At 38.3% G+C, this 17,613-nt stretch overlaps 3 protein-coding genes across 3 annotated transcripts in view; 2 read left to right on the top strand and 1 right to left on the bottom strand.

The window, feature by feature from the left end:
* The first annotated feature begins 40 nt into the window (after nucleotides 1–40).
* vhl (von Hippel-Lindau tumor suppressor) lies at nucleotides 41–4,813 on the top strand. Its single transcript, XM_037778524.1, has 3 exons — nucleotides 41–502; nucleotides 2,205–2,318; nucleotides 3,040–4,813. The coding sequence occupies exons 1-3, from the start codon at nucleotides 316–318 to the stop codon at nucleotides 3,231–3,233; spliced, it is 495 nt and encodes a 164-aa protein (XP_037634452.1). The 5' UTR covers nucleotides 41–315; the 3' UTR covers nucleotides 3,234–4,813.
* Nucleotides 4,814–8,444: 3,631 nt separating this feature from the next.
* tatdn2 (TatD DNase domain containing 2) lies at nucleotides 8,445–15,198 on the top strand. Its single transcript, XM_037785638.1, has 7 exons — nucleotides 8,445–8,707; nucleotides 10,726–11,036; nucleotides 11,168–11,578; nucleotides 11,869–12,855; nucleotides 13,033–13,160; nucleotides 14,076–14,259; nucleotides 14,639–15,198. The coding sequence occupies exons 2-7, from the start codon at nucleotides 10,737–10,739 to the stop codon at nucleotides 14,777–14,779; spliced, it is 2,151 nt and encodes a 716-aa protein (XP_037641566.1). The 5' UTR covers nucleotides 8,445–8,707; nucleotides 10,726–10,736; the 3' UTR covers nucleotides 14,780–15,198.
* A 918-nt stretch (nucleotides 15,199–16,116) lies between these two features.
* ghrl (ghrelin/obestatin prepropeptide) overlaps nucleotides 16,117–17,613 on the bottom strand; it is a 1,836-nt gene continuing 339 nt past the window's right edge. Inside the window, exons 2-4 of the mRNA XM_037779036.1 lie at nucleotides 17,075–17,152; nucleotides 16,877–16,991; nucleotides 16,117–16,785 (exon numbers count right to left, since the gene is read on the bottom strand). Of these exons, the coding sequence (XP_037634964.1) occupies nucleotides 16,766–16,785; nucleotides 16,877–16,991; nucleotides 17,075–17,152 (213 nt within the window). The 3' untranslated portion in view covers nucleotides 16,117–16,765. The remainder of the gene's footprint in view (nucleotides 16,786–16,876; nucleotides 16,992–17,074; nucleotides 17,153–17,613) is intronic.

The raw sequence follows: 17,613 nt of genomic DNA, 5'->3' as shown, positions 1-17,613 counted from the left end.
CAGTAGGTGTCGGTAATGCACCTCTAAGCTGGTTTGACACCCGCCCATAAACACCACAGAGGCAGAGGCAGAAGAAGAAGAAGAAGTTGTCCTGTTGTAGTGTTGCTGTAATAGTCGCACTTTGTCCTTTTCTATAGGCTAAACGATGTAACGTGTATCTAATGTATGCACTTATTGTTGATTGTAGGATCTGCGTGTTGACAAACTGGCAACATTCATGGATATCTTCGCAGCCAGCTAGCCAGCATTAGCTCTACAGGCTACTCTCAGTGCTAACAGCAGATAACAGTAGAGTGTTGTTATCCAGCAGCTCCGATGCCTCAGGAGGGAGAGCAGTCTCTTCCTCTGGTCCGCTCTCTGAACAGCCAGATACCAGTCAGTGCTCTGTTCCGTAACCTCAGCCCCCGGGTGGTGCGACCACTATGGATAGATTACCGAGGAGAACCGAGGGCTTACGTGGATCTACAGCCAGGAACGGGACGAGAGATGGCCACGTTCATCGGTAAGGCAGCTTTTATTACCAGAGACTGTATGCATTTAAGCTGCTGCTTTGTCTTCCAGTGTGGTAGTACTCAGTAATCTCAGATAGTTTAATTAAAGCTGCAGTAGGCAGAATATTTTTGGCATCATTGGGCAAAAAATCCATAATAACCTTTCAGCATAATGTAATTCAAGTGATCTGAGAGAAAACTAGACTTCTGCACCTCCTCATGGCTCTGTTTTCAGGCTTTAAAAAAATCTAGCCTGTGACAGCAGACTTTAGCCAATCACAGGTCATTTCAGAGAGAGAGCGTTCCTATTGGCTGTGCTCCGGCTGGTGGGCGGTGCTTTGTATTTCCTCAACTGGTCTCAACATGGCTGCCGGGTCACAAACTTTCTCATTTTACAGCTAAACAGTACACTACAAGATGTTTCTGAAAACATTTTACGCAAGAAATAGGCATTACAGTAACATAGTATTGATTCATATTTGATCAGCGCTGCCTAGTTTGACCGTTTGATCGGAGTTTGCGAGTGATTGACAGCTGGCCAATCACAGGTCATTTCAGAGAGAGAGAGTTCCTATTGGCTGTGCTTCGGTCATGTGACATTCAAAATTTTACTTAAAGGTGCGCTATTATAAAAAAGTGATATTTTCATGTTTTTTTATTATAAAGCAGGCTTAAATGCTATATAAATAATGTGAAAGTATTGAAATGATCAATCCACAGGGAGATACACACAGCCCGTATTGAGAAACTCTGCATTTGAAACAAGCTGTCAGGATTTCTGTCCATTTGTGATGTCATAAATATACAATATTTAGACCCTTTACACAGATTTAAACGTAAACATACTAAGTGTGTCCCAGTTTATTCCTGGTTGCAGTGTATGTGAATTTCATCAGCTGACAGGAAGTACAAATGGACCCAAGCTGCTGCCTAGCAACGCAATTCTGTTGCAATTTCGTCGCCATTCTATCGAAATGCGTTAAAACGGAGCGTTTCAGACAGAGGGTAAATACAGGCATATTCAGGCCGACAGTATGAGGAAAATTAAGTTTTTTTTTTAACATTACAGCATGTAAACATGTTCTAGTAGATACACAGAATACAAGTATTAATCTGAAAATGAGTATAATATTGGACTTTTAAAGCTGAAGTAGGTAAGATTGGAGCAAATATGATTAAAAAAAAGTTATTTTTATAAAACGGTTGTTATATCGTGACAGTAGTACATGAAATAGGTAACCTGAAAAAAAAATCATGCGCCTCTGTGTCCTCCGGTGCTCCTAATGGCATCTGCAAGATTTCACAGACCGGAGGAAAACAACCAACCTGTCCTCCGGTGTCCTCCGCTGTCCTCCGCTGTCCTCCGGTGCTCCTAATGGCATCTGCCGCCCAGATTTACAACAGAAGACTTTCATGTTATTTCTACAATATTGTACAGCTCTTTTAATTTGAGGACATGGAAAACGTCTCTCACTGAGGTGAATAGCAGCCGCTGTTATTTCACTGAGACATTGGACATTTTCTTAAACTCAATTGAATGTTGCATCTCAGACAAAAAACATTATGAGCAAGTGTCGGTGGATTTACCAAAAAGTGTGACCTGATTGTGTGAGTGACTTATAGGCTTGCTTTGATTTGCAGTTTAGTATGTGAGTTGCCAGTGCATTGTGATAGACTGTATATCACATAATGTTTTATGCATGTTTTTCCCAGGTCACCCATGGATGTTCAGAGATGCAGAGACTGATGAGCCACTGAGGGTGAACGGCAAAGAACTGTTTCTTCCTAAACCAGCAGAGGGTAGAAATGCTGATATCACATTACCAGGTAAGATTAGCCACATTACCTAAAATATTAGCCGTTATCATCATACAGTATGTAATGCATTACTAGTCACAGACATACAACCAAGAATACATTTATGATGCACTGTGTAATAAGCTCATTTCAGTGTAGACTGCGTCTGAGCACACTTAAGTTAATGGTAAATTCCAGAATAAATTGTGTATTTTGAAAGGCTATCAAACTGCTTTTGATCACGGTGCTGTGAACAATTTCCAGTCTGGTGGTTAAAAGGGACAAATTAGTACTAATAGTTTTCCACATGCTTTTAGTGTTATCTGGTCATGCAGGTAGTTTTGGCTTTATTTGGCAGGGTTTTAAGATCCCTTTTACTGATACTTCTACCACACTGCAAAAAACATAGATAAATGACATTTGGCTTATGATGCTCAAATCATCACAAAATTACATAACAAAAACTTCAGAAATATATATTTTACAGAAACACACAAGGGTTACACAGGATACTCGTAATCATAATAATAGTTTCCTAATTTAATAAAGCTTTGCGTGCTGCAAACCAATTCAGGGACTATGTTAATAATATTTTTTGATTCAGTCAAAGCTTCTTTTTTTTCATCAGAGATATTTGTAAATGCATCAGTAAAACAGGACTATATTTACACTGTTATCAAGTTGTTTGTTGTTGTAATTTGAAGAAGGAAAGACGGTCTCTGCTTAACAAACACTTGTTTGGCATACACAGTTTTCAGCCTCAAGGATCGTGCTCTTCAGATTATTCGGCGTCTGGTACGAGCAGAAGACTACAGGAGGTTGGAAATAGCACGGTGTCTCCACGAGGAGCTGGAAGATCCACCCAGTATACTGAAAGATCTCCAGCGCATGAACCAGCGAGTAGAGCAGCATCTGCTGGAGAGGATCCAATGCCAGGAGGAATGAGGCGTGAAACTGGATGGATGATAGACAGCAATATTGTACTCCACCACATTATTAGAAAGCAAAGAAGCCAGAATTCATGAAGAATAAGATAAAACGTTGGAGTTATGTCTTGGGCGAGTGAGCAGCTGTTGCAAAGACTTATCTAGGTCTTACATTTGTTGCAAAGGAGTTTGATCTGCTGACTGTTATATTCACTCATTGGCTTTGGCAAATGTCTTCCTCTGCAGAAAAAATACCATATGTACCATTTACCTTTTAGGAAGAGGAGTTTTTATATAATATAACGGCAGCATCGTCAAGTAAATAGCGTTGTTTGTCCTCTAAAATGGTATTTATGGATTTCAATGTTTATTCCTAAAAGGCCACTAGAGAAATGGGGATGTTTTAGCCATTGATGCCTGATTATGTTACTCTCTACTATATTTTGCCATATAGCCAGGTTCTGTCATAAGTAAACTCCCTCAAAAAATCCTTTTCCATCATATGCACAAGACAGAACTTACAGTACAAGAATGTTTTTGTCTTGCATACAGTGTTATGATTGATCTTCTGTCATAAATATCACAATTTATAAAGGACAGTCACATTAGAGAGGAATCTCAGAGTATGGTATGTGTTGTTAGTATTCTTATTGGGAATGCCTGAGATAAGGTGATCTTAACAAATCCAGTTTACTGCACTTCTCCCATCAAAACACTTCTTACCTTGTTATCCTACTGTAGCTGTTAAGCTCAGCAGTTTAACCATGACGGAGCTGTTTAGCAATCATCACAAAGCTTTTTGCACTTTAAAGGTGCTCTATATGATATCCAGAGCATTAATATCGCAGCAAACTACTATTTGCTATGTAAAGATATAGTGGAATAATGTCTACCTGAGCAGAGAATGAAGTCACTCTCCCGCTGTGCATGCTTTTAATCTGTGTCTGCATGTGAGAACACAGATTAAAAGCCTGTGAGCATGCCCCACTGGCTAGCTCACGGTCGCCGTTCTACCCCTCATACGGCGGTTACAGCTGATAACGCTGTCCTGACCGGCGGTGCCGTCGTGGAAGCATAGCACACACCCTCTGGTCTCCCCCAGGTTAACATCGTTAGCTCTGTCCGCACCGTTGCCTTTGTTTTCACTGTTAGCACTGTTAGCTATGAGCCGCCGGCTCAGCTGTCGCCATGTTGAGAGCCGTGCGGAGGCAATAGAAATGCTCCCAATCTCCTATTTAGCACCTTTAAATTTGGAAAAAGATGGAGTGATTATGGGTGTATTTTTCCAAAATGGTCTTTTCTGGTAAATGTGGACTTTGTGTCAGAATATACCTACACCCATAAATGGGCAGAGTCTCTTCTTAAACCTTGTCTTGCAGCTGATTTCCTTTAGGAAAAACAAAATAATTAACCTTGTCTTTACATTTCTTAAGACCAGGCTGTGAAACACTGTGACTGAGGAGTTTATGCTTCTATGGTTTTTGTCTACTTTGTAATTCTTTGCCTATTTTGTTCTTCTGCTACTGTATCTCAAAGACCTTCATTGTTTATTTGTGTAATAAATAAATAAAAGATATATTTCTTACTGGTTGAAAGCTGTGAAGACTTGCTATGTTAGTTATTTGCTCAGCTTACAGTGATTGATTATGAACTATTAAATTATGAACATGAGGTCACAAAGACAAAAATCATAAAATTGAGACCTTTCTCAGAGCATATAGGGGTGATTATTGAGAAGCTATTATGCTGGTGAAAAACTGCAACATTACTGCTTTTTATATTGTAAGTCTGATGAAATTACATTTTGACATCACAAGATAATATTACTTACAATTGTACCATTGTGTTTGTTTAGGGGTGTATCTAAAGAATGGGACTGCTGAATTACGATTTAGGAATATTCAGGGCTGCGTAGCGCAAGAAAGTTAACCGATTAATTGGGTTTCATCTGTAATATATCAAGTTTGGTACAAACTGAATAACTTGTATTAACTTAGACAAACACAAGGATGTCCACTCCAAGTCACAATGCAAAATCTGAAATTATAACCTGCTCCAGTTTACCGCAGCAGGGGTACTGTTGCCAGACTTGTTGCTTAGCAACACAGAAACACAACCCATCTGTGTGTGTGTGTGTGAGTTGAGGTGAACTGGCTGCAGTAATATCAGGAACATGCAAGCAGGAGAAAAGAAAAAAACATGGGACTCGAGTCGTTTCAGGGTAGTGAAGTAAGTACTTGTCAAGAGCTTTCTATAGGTCTCTCTCACACACACATACAGTATTTGCATGGCAGCAGTGCATGATGTCACCTCATTGGACGTAAGGAATACACGTTAACTAATGATCACGATACTTCGATTTTCTTCAACAGCATGACATCTTGGCCAAAGAGTCACCCTGTCATGTTTCCACATCTCCAGACAGACCACTGGAGCAAAATGAAAACAATGGTAAGAACAAATTATATATCAACAACTTGATATATAATCTAAAGACACTCTTGATTAATATCAAAAACATACTTTGCATTCTTGTGAGACTATGAAGAGTTATTCACATCTAGGTTCCAGTTTATCTCGCATCACTTCCAGCTGCCTTGTTGAAGGACAGAGGTTTGTGAAAATGATCCTATTTTTACAGATAATATGAAATTGGGAGGTGATCTGAGAGGACTTTGCACATTACAGAGAGTTCTTCATGTTACGAAGGAAAAATGCATTTCTAATTTGGTTTTATTACATGTACACACCCTGGTGTATAAATCACATGAAGGAGCTCTAAACCAAACCCCCAGCAGCAGCCTGTTACCTCCTCTGACACTGGATGAAACTACAGATCCTGTTCCCTCATTTGTGCAAGCATACAGTAGGTCACACATGAATAGGATAAATATCTTTCCGTTTATTATTTGCTTGCCTGCTTTTTCATTATTATATATCTTTTTTCTTTAGGTGTGCATCAAAACACACCAAAAACCTCACTTCAAAACATGCCCCAGTTCAGGAATGAGTTCAACGACCGTGCCAGGATGGGCTTCTGCTACTGGCTCATTGAAAAGAAGGCCTCAACATGTAAGCACTGATCCAAATGTCACAGACGAGAAGTATCGGTTTGGCTTGACATTCACATGCACAAACCCTTAATCTCTATCATTGCTGATCCTGCTGTACAGACTTCCCACTGTACGCTCAACCTTTATAGTTTTGAAGCTTATATTCAGAGACGACCAGGTAGCTTTTATCCCCCCTGCTATGTCTCACTGACTGACTTAGGTGCATGGTTGTGAGCAGCAGGTCAGACCTTCTGATGTGATCCTAATCCTCATTTGACCAACGCAGACGTCCTAGTCTGCACACATTTCATTTTATGTTAGAAAGTGGATTGAGTGAACAGATAATCAGCATTTTCTGTATTTCATAAAAGGAATGTAAGCAAGTCCAAATGTCCATCACAAGCAGCATTTTTAAGAGGGACAACTCTGTGTCTTGTGTTTTAGAATAACTAATGTCACTTTACATTGTGATTGGTTTGCACAGGTCAGAGGATTGATGCATCTTTATTCCTTCCTTACAGGTAAAGGACACAGCTTTGGTGCCTACAAGACCTCTCTGGGATTACCAAAAGTCTAACAAAAGGTGTTACTGTCTAAAACAGGGGTGTCAAACTCTTTCTAGTTCATGGGCCAAATACAGCCCAATTTGATTTCAAGTGGGCCGGACCAGTAAAACCATTGCATAGTAACCTATAAATGACAACACCTCCAAATTGTTCCTTTTCTTTTAGCGTGACGAAGTACATTTTGAAAATGTTCACAATTAATGAACAATCTAAAGCACGTGGGATCTATAATATCCAGCTTAGAGCTTGCTACTCTTATTAGGACAGCGTGACCCCCAGTGCACAAATAGGAATAGCAGTAGCTACATTTTATTGAAAAATTGGAATTAATGACTCTATGAACATCCCAAGGAGAGCCATTATATACAGTATCTGACCCTCCACTCTGAGAATACACACAAAGGAAATGTGAAAGGCATAATGACCACTGTTTAAGGTTAATGTGTAGATATCTAGTAAGGCAATTGAAATGTATTGAGTGGCCTACACCTCTTATATATAGTATCACTGTTCAGCATGAAATACTTGTGGTATGTCCCCTCCTCTGACTACCTTTAAAAACAGGCTTATATTCTCTGCTGCCTTCTAAATGTTGTGTTTGTCGTTTTTATCTCTTAATTTTGTGCTTTATTTTAATTTTTTCATAATCGTGATTACCTCTAAATTTGTATACATTTTATTGTATTCACTATTTAAAAAACTTGTTTTCCTTTTAGAGTTTAAATGTATGCAAAACATTTGGAAACTGAATAAATTGTGCTACATCATATAAATTTCATTTCAAAATTTATTTCGAACATGTAGAATACCAATTTTTTTTTTTAAATAAAGAAAAAGAATGATCATACCAACGAGTGGACAGTCAGAACACTTGATGCCTTGATTTACATATTCGAAAAGGAGCGAGAAGAAGTATAAACTTATTTAATCCCACCCCTTCTCCATAAGTCAATTATTAATAATTAACCAGCTTCCTTATTGAGCCATACATATACTCTAATTAAATTTTCCTAAATTTGTCTAACTATAATTATTATGATTTATAATTATTCTAACTATAATTATTACCTTTAATCTGTGTCATACAGAAATATGAATTAATTACTGATATAATTATCCATATCAAAATATAAATTTGTTATAAATCCAGAATACCAATTCATTACTTATAATATAACATAATTATATTGACTATTTGTTATATTTTCTTATATGCTCAAATTATTATTTATAATATACAATTTATAATATACAATATGCACATGCAGTACAACATGCAATATATACATACACACATACATACACACACATATACACATACATATACATACACATACACATACATATATATATACATATATACATACACACATACATACACACACATATACACATACATATACATACACATACACATACATATATATACATATATACATACACACATACATACAGTATGGCAGGGGGGTGGTAAATACATTTGCCTTGCTTGTCTTTAGCCGTAGCTGGTCGCTCATTAGTCAAATATCGGTGATGTAATAGATCTCGCGAGATGTAGACATATCGAATCGCTCATTAGTCAAATCTCGGGTGATAATATCCGATCTCGCGAGACTAACCTGGTCGCTTGTTTTCTGTTGCGTTTAAACGGTCCAAAACAAAGCGTTACCACCACCTAGCGGCTGATTTAAACACAAAGCTTTTTAATTAAACTCATTATTAAACATGTCAACGAAACGTTGTCATATTTTGGTTTTGTTCAGAAGCAGTTTAAGCCAGAACTCTTGTAAGATATCGAGCGGCTGACTGAACCGACGAGGACAAAGTGACGGTTGATTGTGACGTCATTTTCTACTGAGCCGAGAACTGAGCAGGTAACTCCACAACTCTCCAACTCTAGCGTCAGTTAGCTCGTTAAATAACATGTTTATGTGTGGTAAACAAGTGTAAAGTCATAATTAAAATAATGTTTAAGCGTCCTGTCGTAGCCAGAACATGACGCTACTTGTTTTTGAGACGCGAGTCGCAGTTTGATGTTAGCTTAGCTCATGTTAGCTAACAGTTTTTATTTTTTTTTATTTCAAAATGACAGTTTCCATGGCAACAGCAGAAAACATCAAAAACATTTACATACAAAAGAAGAAAATGATGAAAAGAAGATGAAACAAAACAAGCATAACATAAAATAAAACACACAATAAAAATAAATAAATAAGTAGATAATAATAAAAATAATATCACTTAAATATCACTAAATAATATCACTTAAAAACATTAAAGATATTGCATACATTCATTGTTTTCATTTCATTTGTTATGTGAGGAAGAAATTGTTGACAGATTTAGATCCATTTCTTTCATAAACACAAAGAAATTAGGCTTTTTTTTTGTGGTAAGTTTACACTTGTGAATGTTGAACTTCACGAGAATTTAAATTAAATTAATAAGAAAAAATGCATTACTGTCTTTGTCACTGTAACCATAGCAACCAAATATAATATTTCTATAGTACAGTGCAAAATCTGAGAAAATGTTAACAAGTATAAAAATATTGACATCTTTTCAGAATTCACATGTAAATTTACAGGACCAGAATAAATGAGAGCAAGTTTAAGGTTGTGATTCGCAGAAGGAACAATGTACATCTATATGTCACTCTTTAACTTTTGTAAGAAATGTTTCACTGGATAGAATCTGTGGATAAATGACACCTCTTTTACCTCATAAGTTAGCTAACAGTTTAATTGGCTAAAGTTTAGCTGAAAGTCACTGTGACGTTGATGTCAGCTCTTTTACCGTAAGTTCAACACTCAATCAAGAAAAGAGATGTTATGAATGTTCAACAAACAGTTTAGTATGTACAATACATATTTAATATTGAACATTTAATCATCTTGGACTGCATACTCTTTGACTGGATGGTAGTTTTAAAATCATGTTTCAATATTGATCCAAAGAAAACTCCTCACAACATGGAAATTAGAGCTAAAACAATTAATCGATTAGTCGATCATCAGAAAATTAATCAGCAACTATTTTGATAATCTGTTTTGATTTTCTAATTTTTTTAGCATTTTATATTGCTCTTGACTGAATATCTTTTGGACTGTTTGCTATACAATTTGAAGTTCACCTTGGGCTTCAGATAATTATGATGGACATGTTTCATTATTTTCTGTCAGTTTTTATTAATTGATTAATTTAGAAAATTGTCAGATTACCCATCAATGAAAATAAATGTTATACAGCAAAACCCACCTTAAGGCCCTTATCATGTCAGTTGATATTGTGCTTTAGTGGTACATATTCCCATGGAAAGTTGGCCACCTGCTTTGCCCAGTTGGGAGCTCAGCCTTGGGGCGACCTCACCTGAAACAAACACCACCTCTGCCAACATCATAAAAACAGATACACATTTATGAATATAATAATGATAATAACTTCATTTGAATAGCACTTTTCTTAACATAGTTACAAAAAATGCTTTAATAAAGGACATGAGAGACATAAATAAAAATATACAGTAAAATAAAATATAGGAGATTTAAATAACCCAAGTCATTTAAAAGCCAGTTTAAAAATGTGTGTTTTTAGCTGATGTTTAAAAGAAAATACAGAAGTTCAGACTTAGGAAATAACCTGCAGGGAAAAATGTACTTTTTCACACAGCTGTATTATAGCTTTAAAATGCTATATCAGTGTGGACATGGTTTAGGTCTTACTAACTAAATTGATCACTAGATGGACATATCCTCTTCTTGTGGGAAAAAAATTAATACTGCATTTTTTACTTTAACAGTGATGCTTTCATGTTTTCACCTTGTTGCTTGCATGGTGTACTAGATGGTCATACAGATCTGTTCATTAATTTTCTAACTGTGTATTGGATTAGGAATCTCAGACATGGACAACGGCATAGACAAGGTGACGTTTAAGCGGCAACGAACTACAATCACCCCACCCACACATCTTCAGGAGAGAGATGCTGGCTCACGCACTCCCTCTCGCTGGAATATGTCGCCGGATGAAGATTCAAATCCTTTGCCCTTCGGTGACTCTCCAGGACCTGACGGCCTTGGAGAATTAAGTCTGGACACTCCCAAGAGAAAAGCAAAGGTGCTCGGTGAAAGCACGCCTTCTTTAGGCAAACTTAAGCTGAGGAAGCTATCCAGGAAAAATAATGAAAATTTCTCAACTTCAGAGGTAAATCTTTCTCTGTCCATCTTTTAATGGTACATTTAAAGTGTTTTTATCAAAGCTACAGTCTCAAATATGCTATTTCATGCATTATGTTCAGCTTTTTTTATTTGTCCATTTGCACCCATAACTATCAGGAGAAACCTAAGGACAACTCATCCTGGCAGCTGGAATCCACAGAGAGCCAGCAAGCATCATCACCTTCACCTCACTCTTTCATCGTGAAGAAGAAGGAGAGGACACCCGAGGAGGGATCAAAGGCTATCTACAAGAGGGCATTGATCGCAGCCATTGGCAACACAAGAGCAAGAGGCAGCACTTCAAGTATCCCCAGGACTTTGCCATTTGTGTCTTCACCAGTGAAGACTGAAACACCCAGTCCAGCGTCACTTGACAGAACGGTCACGAATATTGAGTGTTCCTCGATCAAACCGGAGAATAAATCTGAAGAAAGTGGCACTTACCAGGAGGAACCATTGTCTCCCCTTCAGGTGTTTGAGGACACTGAAGCCCAAAGTGACAGCTCTGAGCTAAAAACAGACAGAAGGGTGAGTTAACTGACATCTAGAAATCTATCTTGTAGTTTTGCTTGTTTATTTATATATTTTCAGATGTTTTAGTTGCATGTAATCTGTTAATTCCCCTTGTCTGTAATTACATTTGTTCATTTTAGCTAATGTTTTTAAAAAATCAAAATCAACCATAGTATTTGTACTGAAGGCAGGAAATGTATGTCCATAAAATATTGTGAGCATTAAATGATCAAGCCATTGAGGATTAAAAGCTAATTGGAGATGTTTTTCATAATTTTTTTTCACTATTTGTTTACATTTTTCAGAGTGTTGTGCTGAAAGAAGAAGCTGCACCTGAGCAGTTTGTTGCTCCAGACACTAGGATTGTTGAAACAACATCTCAAGACAAGTTATTTGCTACAGAAGATGGACCAGAATTTGAGTGCTGTGATTTGTCCCTCTCCGCCCTGGAGGATATCCCAGAATCTCCGTCTTGTTTCAGCCAACAGTCGAGAAGTCCTTCAGTGAATACCCAGGGAGCTACAACTTCCTCTTTCACCTTTTCATCCCCCAATGAAACCACTGGGGCTGTCCAGGCAGCTGCTGAGGACAAGGGGACGCCTTTCCCAATGTCACACAGGACAGGTTTTGTCTCATTCAAGAAGCCCCACGCAACAAACGCGACCCCTTCAGAGACATCCAGAGTTGAGACTGAGAATTCCCGCTCCTCCAGCAGTATGGCTTCTTTATCGGATCCCTTTGCTCTGCCGCTCTACTCAAATAGAGGAGTATTGAACCCTCACTTGAAGTCCACAACCACACGCCGGCGGTCGGATGTTGGCTCTTCCATGCGTCACCCCCACTACGCTTTTACTCGTGGTGGCACTCCTAAAAGAAGATTATCGCTGGGGGCAGAACCTATGTGGACCAGTTACCCGCACCGGGACACTCAGGTTGGTTTCATAGACTCACACTGCCATATAGACATGCTCTATGGAAAGCTTGGCTTCAGCGGGACGTTCAACAGCTTTCGAAAGCACTACGAAAGGAGCTTTCCTCCAGAGTTTAGAGGCTGTATTGCTAACTTCTGCAACCCAAGGATCATGGTGAAGGAGGCCCTGTGGGAAGGTTTGCTGGGTGAAGACATGGTATGGGGGGCATTTGGGTGCCACCCCCACTTTGCCCAACACTACTCAAGTGTCCAGGAACACGATATACTGATGGCCATGCGGCATCCAAAAGCTGTGGCATTTGGTGAGATTGGCCTGGACTACTCCCACAAAAACTCCGCTGACAAGCCCATGCAAAAAAAGGTAAGGTCTAGGTTGATATGGTCTCCATCAAATAAAACTTTGTAGTCCAAGTGTTTATCTTAAACTAGATAGGCTTTATGATTGTGAAGTGGTCAGAAATATATTGTGTGGCTTGACATTAATGTAAAATAATAATGTGTTGTGGTCCGTGTTTTGTTTCTCTGCTTCTCTGTGAAGGTGTTTGAGCGTCAGCTGCGTTTGGCCGTGGCCATGCAGAAGCCTCTGGTGATCCACTGCAGGGACGCAGATGATGACCTGCTGGAAATCATGAAGAAGTGCGTCCCGAGGGAATACAAAATTCACAGGTGTGTGTGTGGAGGAAAATCATCTGATTTCTCATTTTACATCACATTTTTAAAAATATTTCCTGCCTTCTTTATCAACATGGAAATGTTAAAGTTAGTATTTTTTTCTGTTTAAAGTTATAATCCTTAAGGTATTCATTAAATCTAACCCCATTTTTGACACATTATTTATGGTTGGAGTTTTCTGCATTAGCCATTTTAATATAGTGAAGCAGTCTCAGAAAACACAATGTATTTGTCACTCGGTTAGCGCTGACTGCAATCTTTCATAAAAAATGTAATTTTTGTCATTTTTGCCAGCAGATTTGTTCATTTTTGGTAAATCAACTAAGAGTGCTTTCACACCTAACCTGTTTAGTTCGGTTAATACAGACTTAGGTCTGTTTGCCTCTGTTAGTACGGTTCATTTGAGCTGGTGTGAAAGCTGTCAATCGAACCCTGGTGCAGACCAAACAACCAAACCGAGGCCGTCTGAAAAAGGGGTCCCACTTCCAAGCGGACACTGTGCAGTTTGTTTGTGGTGTGAAAGTGGTGGTATGATAGCAGATATGTGATTTTAGCCTGATTTCAAAAGCTAAACTACTAATAATTCCATCTGCTGATCATGAAGTCTGTTTAGGAAGCGATCTGTATTTAAGGCCATGTATATAAGCATGTCAGCGCATGTATTTTCCCTGATTAATAGGTCAAAAGCTGTTAAAACCGCTGTACCTGTATCTGACTCTGTGTAATTTGTCAGTGCATTAACTCCATTAAAAAGAGTGTGACAGCGATCCCACAGTAGGCCCATTCGTTCGTTTGAAAGCACCCTAAGACTGAAATCCTGAGGATTACAACTTTAAGGACCTTCGAAGAGTACAAACAGTTATGAATTTAATCTGTGAATTTTCTTTCTTGTACTTGTGTTGTTTCCAGGCACTGTTTCACAAACAGTTATCCAGTGATCGAACCCTTCCTGACGGAGTTCCCCAACTTGTACGTGGGTTTCACAGCCCTGATCACCTACTACAAGGCCACCGAGGCCCGAGATGCTGTCCGATGGATCCCTCTGAACCGCATTGTGTTGGAGACGGACGCACCATATTTCCTGCCAAGACAGGTACATTTAAATTGAGGCCTGGGAAAACCAAAACACTGCTCTAATGTCGTTAATGATTGCTTTACTATTGTTTTACTTTTAGCGTCCATTGATGGTCTAAATGCTGTCTGAGACATTTTTACAATGTCAAGAATGGACAAAGAAACTGGCCAGATACTGATTATTGGTACAAAATATCAGCGTTTGGCCACTTGGGTCTAAAACTATTGGTAGTAATTTTCATAAACCTATATTCGTCAAACCTTTTGGATGAACCCCTTTTTTTTTTTTAGATCTGAGGTGTTCTCCACAAAATGGCCAGTATTGTATTGTTGACATCACTGGTACACTACATTTTGACTACATACGTACATAATGATAAGTGTTTCTCTCTTAACAGGTGAAGAAAGATGTATGCCGGTTTTCACATCCTGGAATGGGCATCCACACGCTGCAGGAGCTGAGCCTGCTGAAGAGGGAAGACATGGCCACGGTCCTCGCCACCGTCCGAAACAACACCACTCTACTCTACGGCGTATGATCTTTAGAGATGGTGCATTAAAAACTAGCAAGAAAAGGTTCAACGTTTTCAGAGCTGGTTTGTGACACAAACATTTATGTGGTTATTTGTTTTAGATTTATCAATCCTCCATGTAGAGATGTAGGAATATGGAGGAGCAGTCTCACTTTAAACAATCTGAAAGACTCTCAAATTAAACTTTAACCGAATAAAAGGCAAAAAATGTCTGAGTAAAAGTGTCTCTCGTCTGATAGAGACACTGTATATTTTTGTTTATCTGATGTTTCATTTCATTGTTCATCACAGAAATGAATTCCTAAGCGTTTTAGTTGTTTTTACTGTGCTGACATCCCTTGTTTGTTCTGATTTGTTTGGATGTTTGTTTAGTTTAGTTTGGGTTGATACAGTGGAGATGTTTAATAAAATTCTGTAATCCTACCTTTTTCAAATCTACAGGTATGGTTTGTTGAATTAACCATTAATGCACACAAGTGCTGAATGAAAAATGGGAGAGAGTAGTTGAGCATCGTTGGTAATGCAGCAACGCAAACACGCGTGGTGTTTGCTATGAGCAAAGCTGATTCTTTATTGAAGAAAGGAAGTGGCTGCCAGACTATAGTCCATTAGCATGTTTTGATACCACCGTGTTTGTCACACACATTTGGCTTGAGTGCTTTTTATTTGAGAATGATCAGCATGGTCTACTTGTGACATTTTCTGGTGGTTAGAGTATGCCACCCGAGGACAAGAATAATGGTAGATGACTAGATGTGTCTCTTGTATATCAGGTTTGACAGGAGGGATGTGTTAAAATACATACTTTTTGCCCGGCTCTTAATCAAAGCTTCGTTTCCAAGAGTTTTAGAGCCTCTCCAGAAAGTAGGCCAGAGAACATCATGTTCATGGTTGTATATCTGTGTTTATTAAAAGCTACAAGATGGAACGCAGGACAGACACGAGCATCAGAGCAGTCTGTACTTTGCTGTGTTTGAAACTAGTTCTTCAGATGTGAAAGGGAAGTTTTCCAGCCTTGTTCTGGAAGTTGGTAATTTGTTCTTCCCTCCATTAATGTAACAGCAACATTTAAGCCTGTGCAGAGATGGAGACCCTAAAACTAGGACTGTACGATTTTGAAAAAAATGTCTTAATTGCGATTATTTTTGACTGATTTCCTCTGCAGTTCTGTAGCTCCCATATCAAGACTGTAACTACTATTGTGGACAGAGTAATTCCTATCTTCCGTTTTCACACAATTGCCATTCATTTGGGAGGAGAAGGATCCTTACATTAAAGTGCAAGCTGAATACAGAGATATATCACAAAGATGTCAAAGATGAGACAGAGAGACAAAAGATTGTTGATGCTTTATTTTTACAGGCACATGTTGGGTCTCTGAAGATAGATAAGAATAATAGATATTGGGTGTTTTTAATGTCAAATAACATTAGATCACTACACAGGTATGAATATGAGCAACTTATCTGCTGAAAATTTTACACTTTTGAAAGTGGAAGTTCAGTATTAACCTTTACAACAGTAGTTTGACAAAAATAATTTTAACTCAATTTCCTTCTATCAGCTTATTGTATATTAAACTCATTTTCAACCATATTTACAGCAGCTAAGCTCCATGATAAGGTTGTGTGATGGCAGCTGAACCAACTCCATCACTGATGAAGACCCTGAGATGTGGTTGAAAGCTCCAAAAAAGATCTCGAGTATTGAAGATTAAGTTTTACACACGGTTTCACCTGATAAACAGTTTAATGTTTTAGTTTGTAATGACGGACATCAGTAGGGTTCTCTAAGATTTAGTGGTACAGACGGCAACTTAATTAGTCTCAGTCTGAGTAACAATGTGTTGAAGAGCCTTGAGCTAAAGAATAAATGAAGTTGTGAAAAAGGAGACCAGCATGTCTACAGGCTAATCGCTTAATGATCACTATCTAATATAGTTGAATTTGGAAGGCATTGAGACAGCAAATTTTAAATTCTTGTCCATGATCTTCAAAGTTGTGATGGTGTCTCTGAAACAAGATGGAACATGTTAAAATAATTTTAAAAAATGTAATTATTTTACTATACATCAGCTGAAATTAACACAGGAAGTAGACAAACCTGGTGCAGCTTCAGTGCTTCCCAGCACACGCTGAATGATCTCCTGCAGCACTACACCGTACTCCTCAAAGTCCTCCTCTCTCATGGTGAAGCCAATCTCAAAGGGGGCACTGATCTACTCAGAGGAGAGGAAGACCACACCGTTATAGGGATGAGTTTGGGTGGTGTGGTGGAGTCATGAGTGTGATTTCCACTCACTGTGATGTGGTTGTCCTCAGCGGGTTGACGAGGCTCTTCCATGGCTTGGCGGCCGACTCTGGATGATTTCCCCTTGATCTGTCGTTGACCAGAGAAATCTTTTTTATTGTTTTTTTTATGCAGACATGGCAAAAGTCATCTCATCAAATGTAGGCAAACAGTATGGTAAATATAGGTGTTTTTTTACATTGAAGCATGTTAACATGTTCTGGTAGAAACATAAAATACAAGTATGAACCTGAAAATGAGCGTAATATGTGACCTTTACATTTAGATATTGAACATGGGGTTCAGTGGGACAACAGGAGCTTAACTAAGCTTGTTATCTTTTAAGAATGAAGACAAAGAAACATTAAGTGTAAAATATTGATGAATGGTTTGGCATTGCATGTGAAAGCATTACACAAAAACAAACAAGTCATTGTTAAGGAAGACTGAGTTCTATTAAATTACGTTGAAAGCGTTGACAGCTTCATATTCAGAACATCAGGATGTAAAGGAAACTGCTTTGTGAGTGTTAAACACAGATACACACATCA

Source organism: Sebastes umbrosus, chromosome 1 (genome assembly GCF_015220745.1).
Source record: "Sebastes umbrosus isolate fSebUmb1 chromosome 1, fSebUmb1.pri, whole genome shotgun sequence".
Classification (NCBI taxonomy): Eukaryota; Metazoa; Chordata; class Actinopteri; order Perciformes; family Sebastidae; genus Sebastes; species Sebastes umbrosus.
Note: the sequence above shows the minus strand (reverse complement) of the source record. Positions and strands in the feature narration are given on the sequence as shown.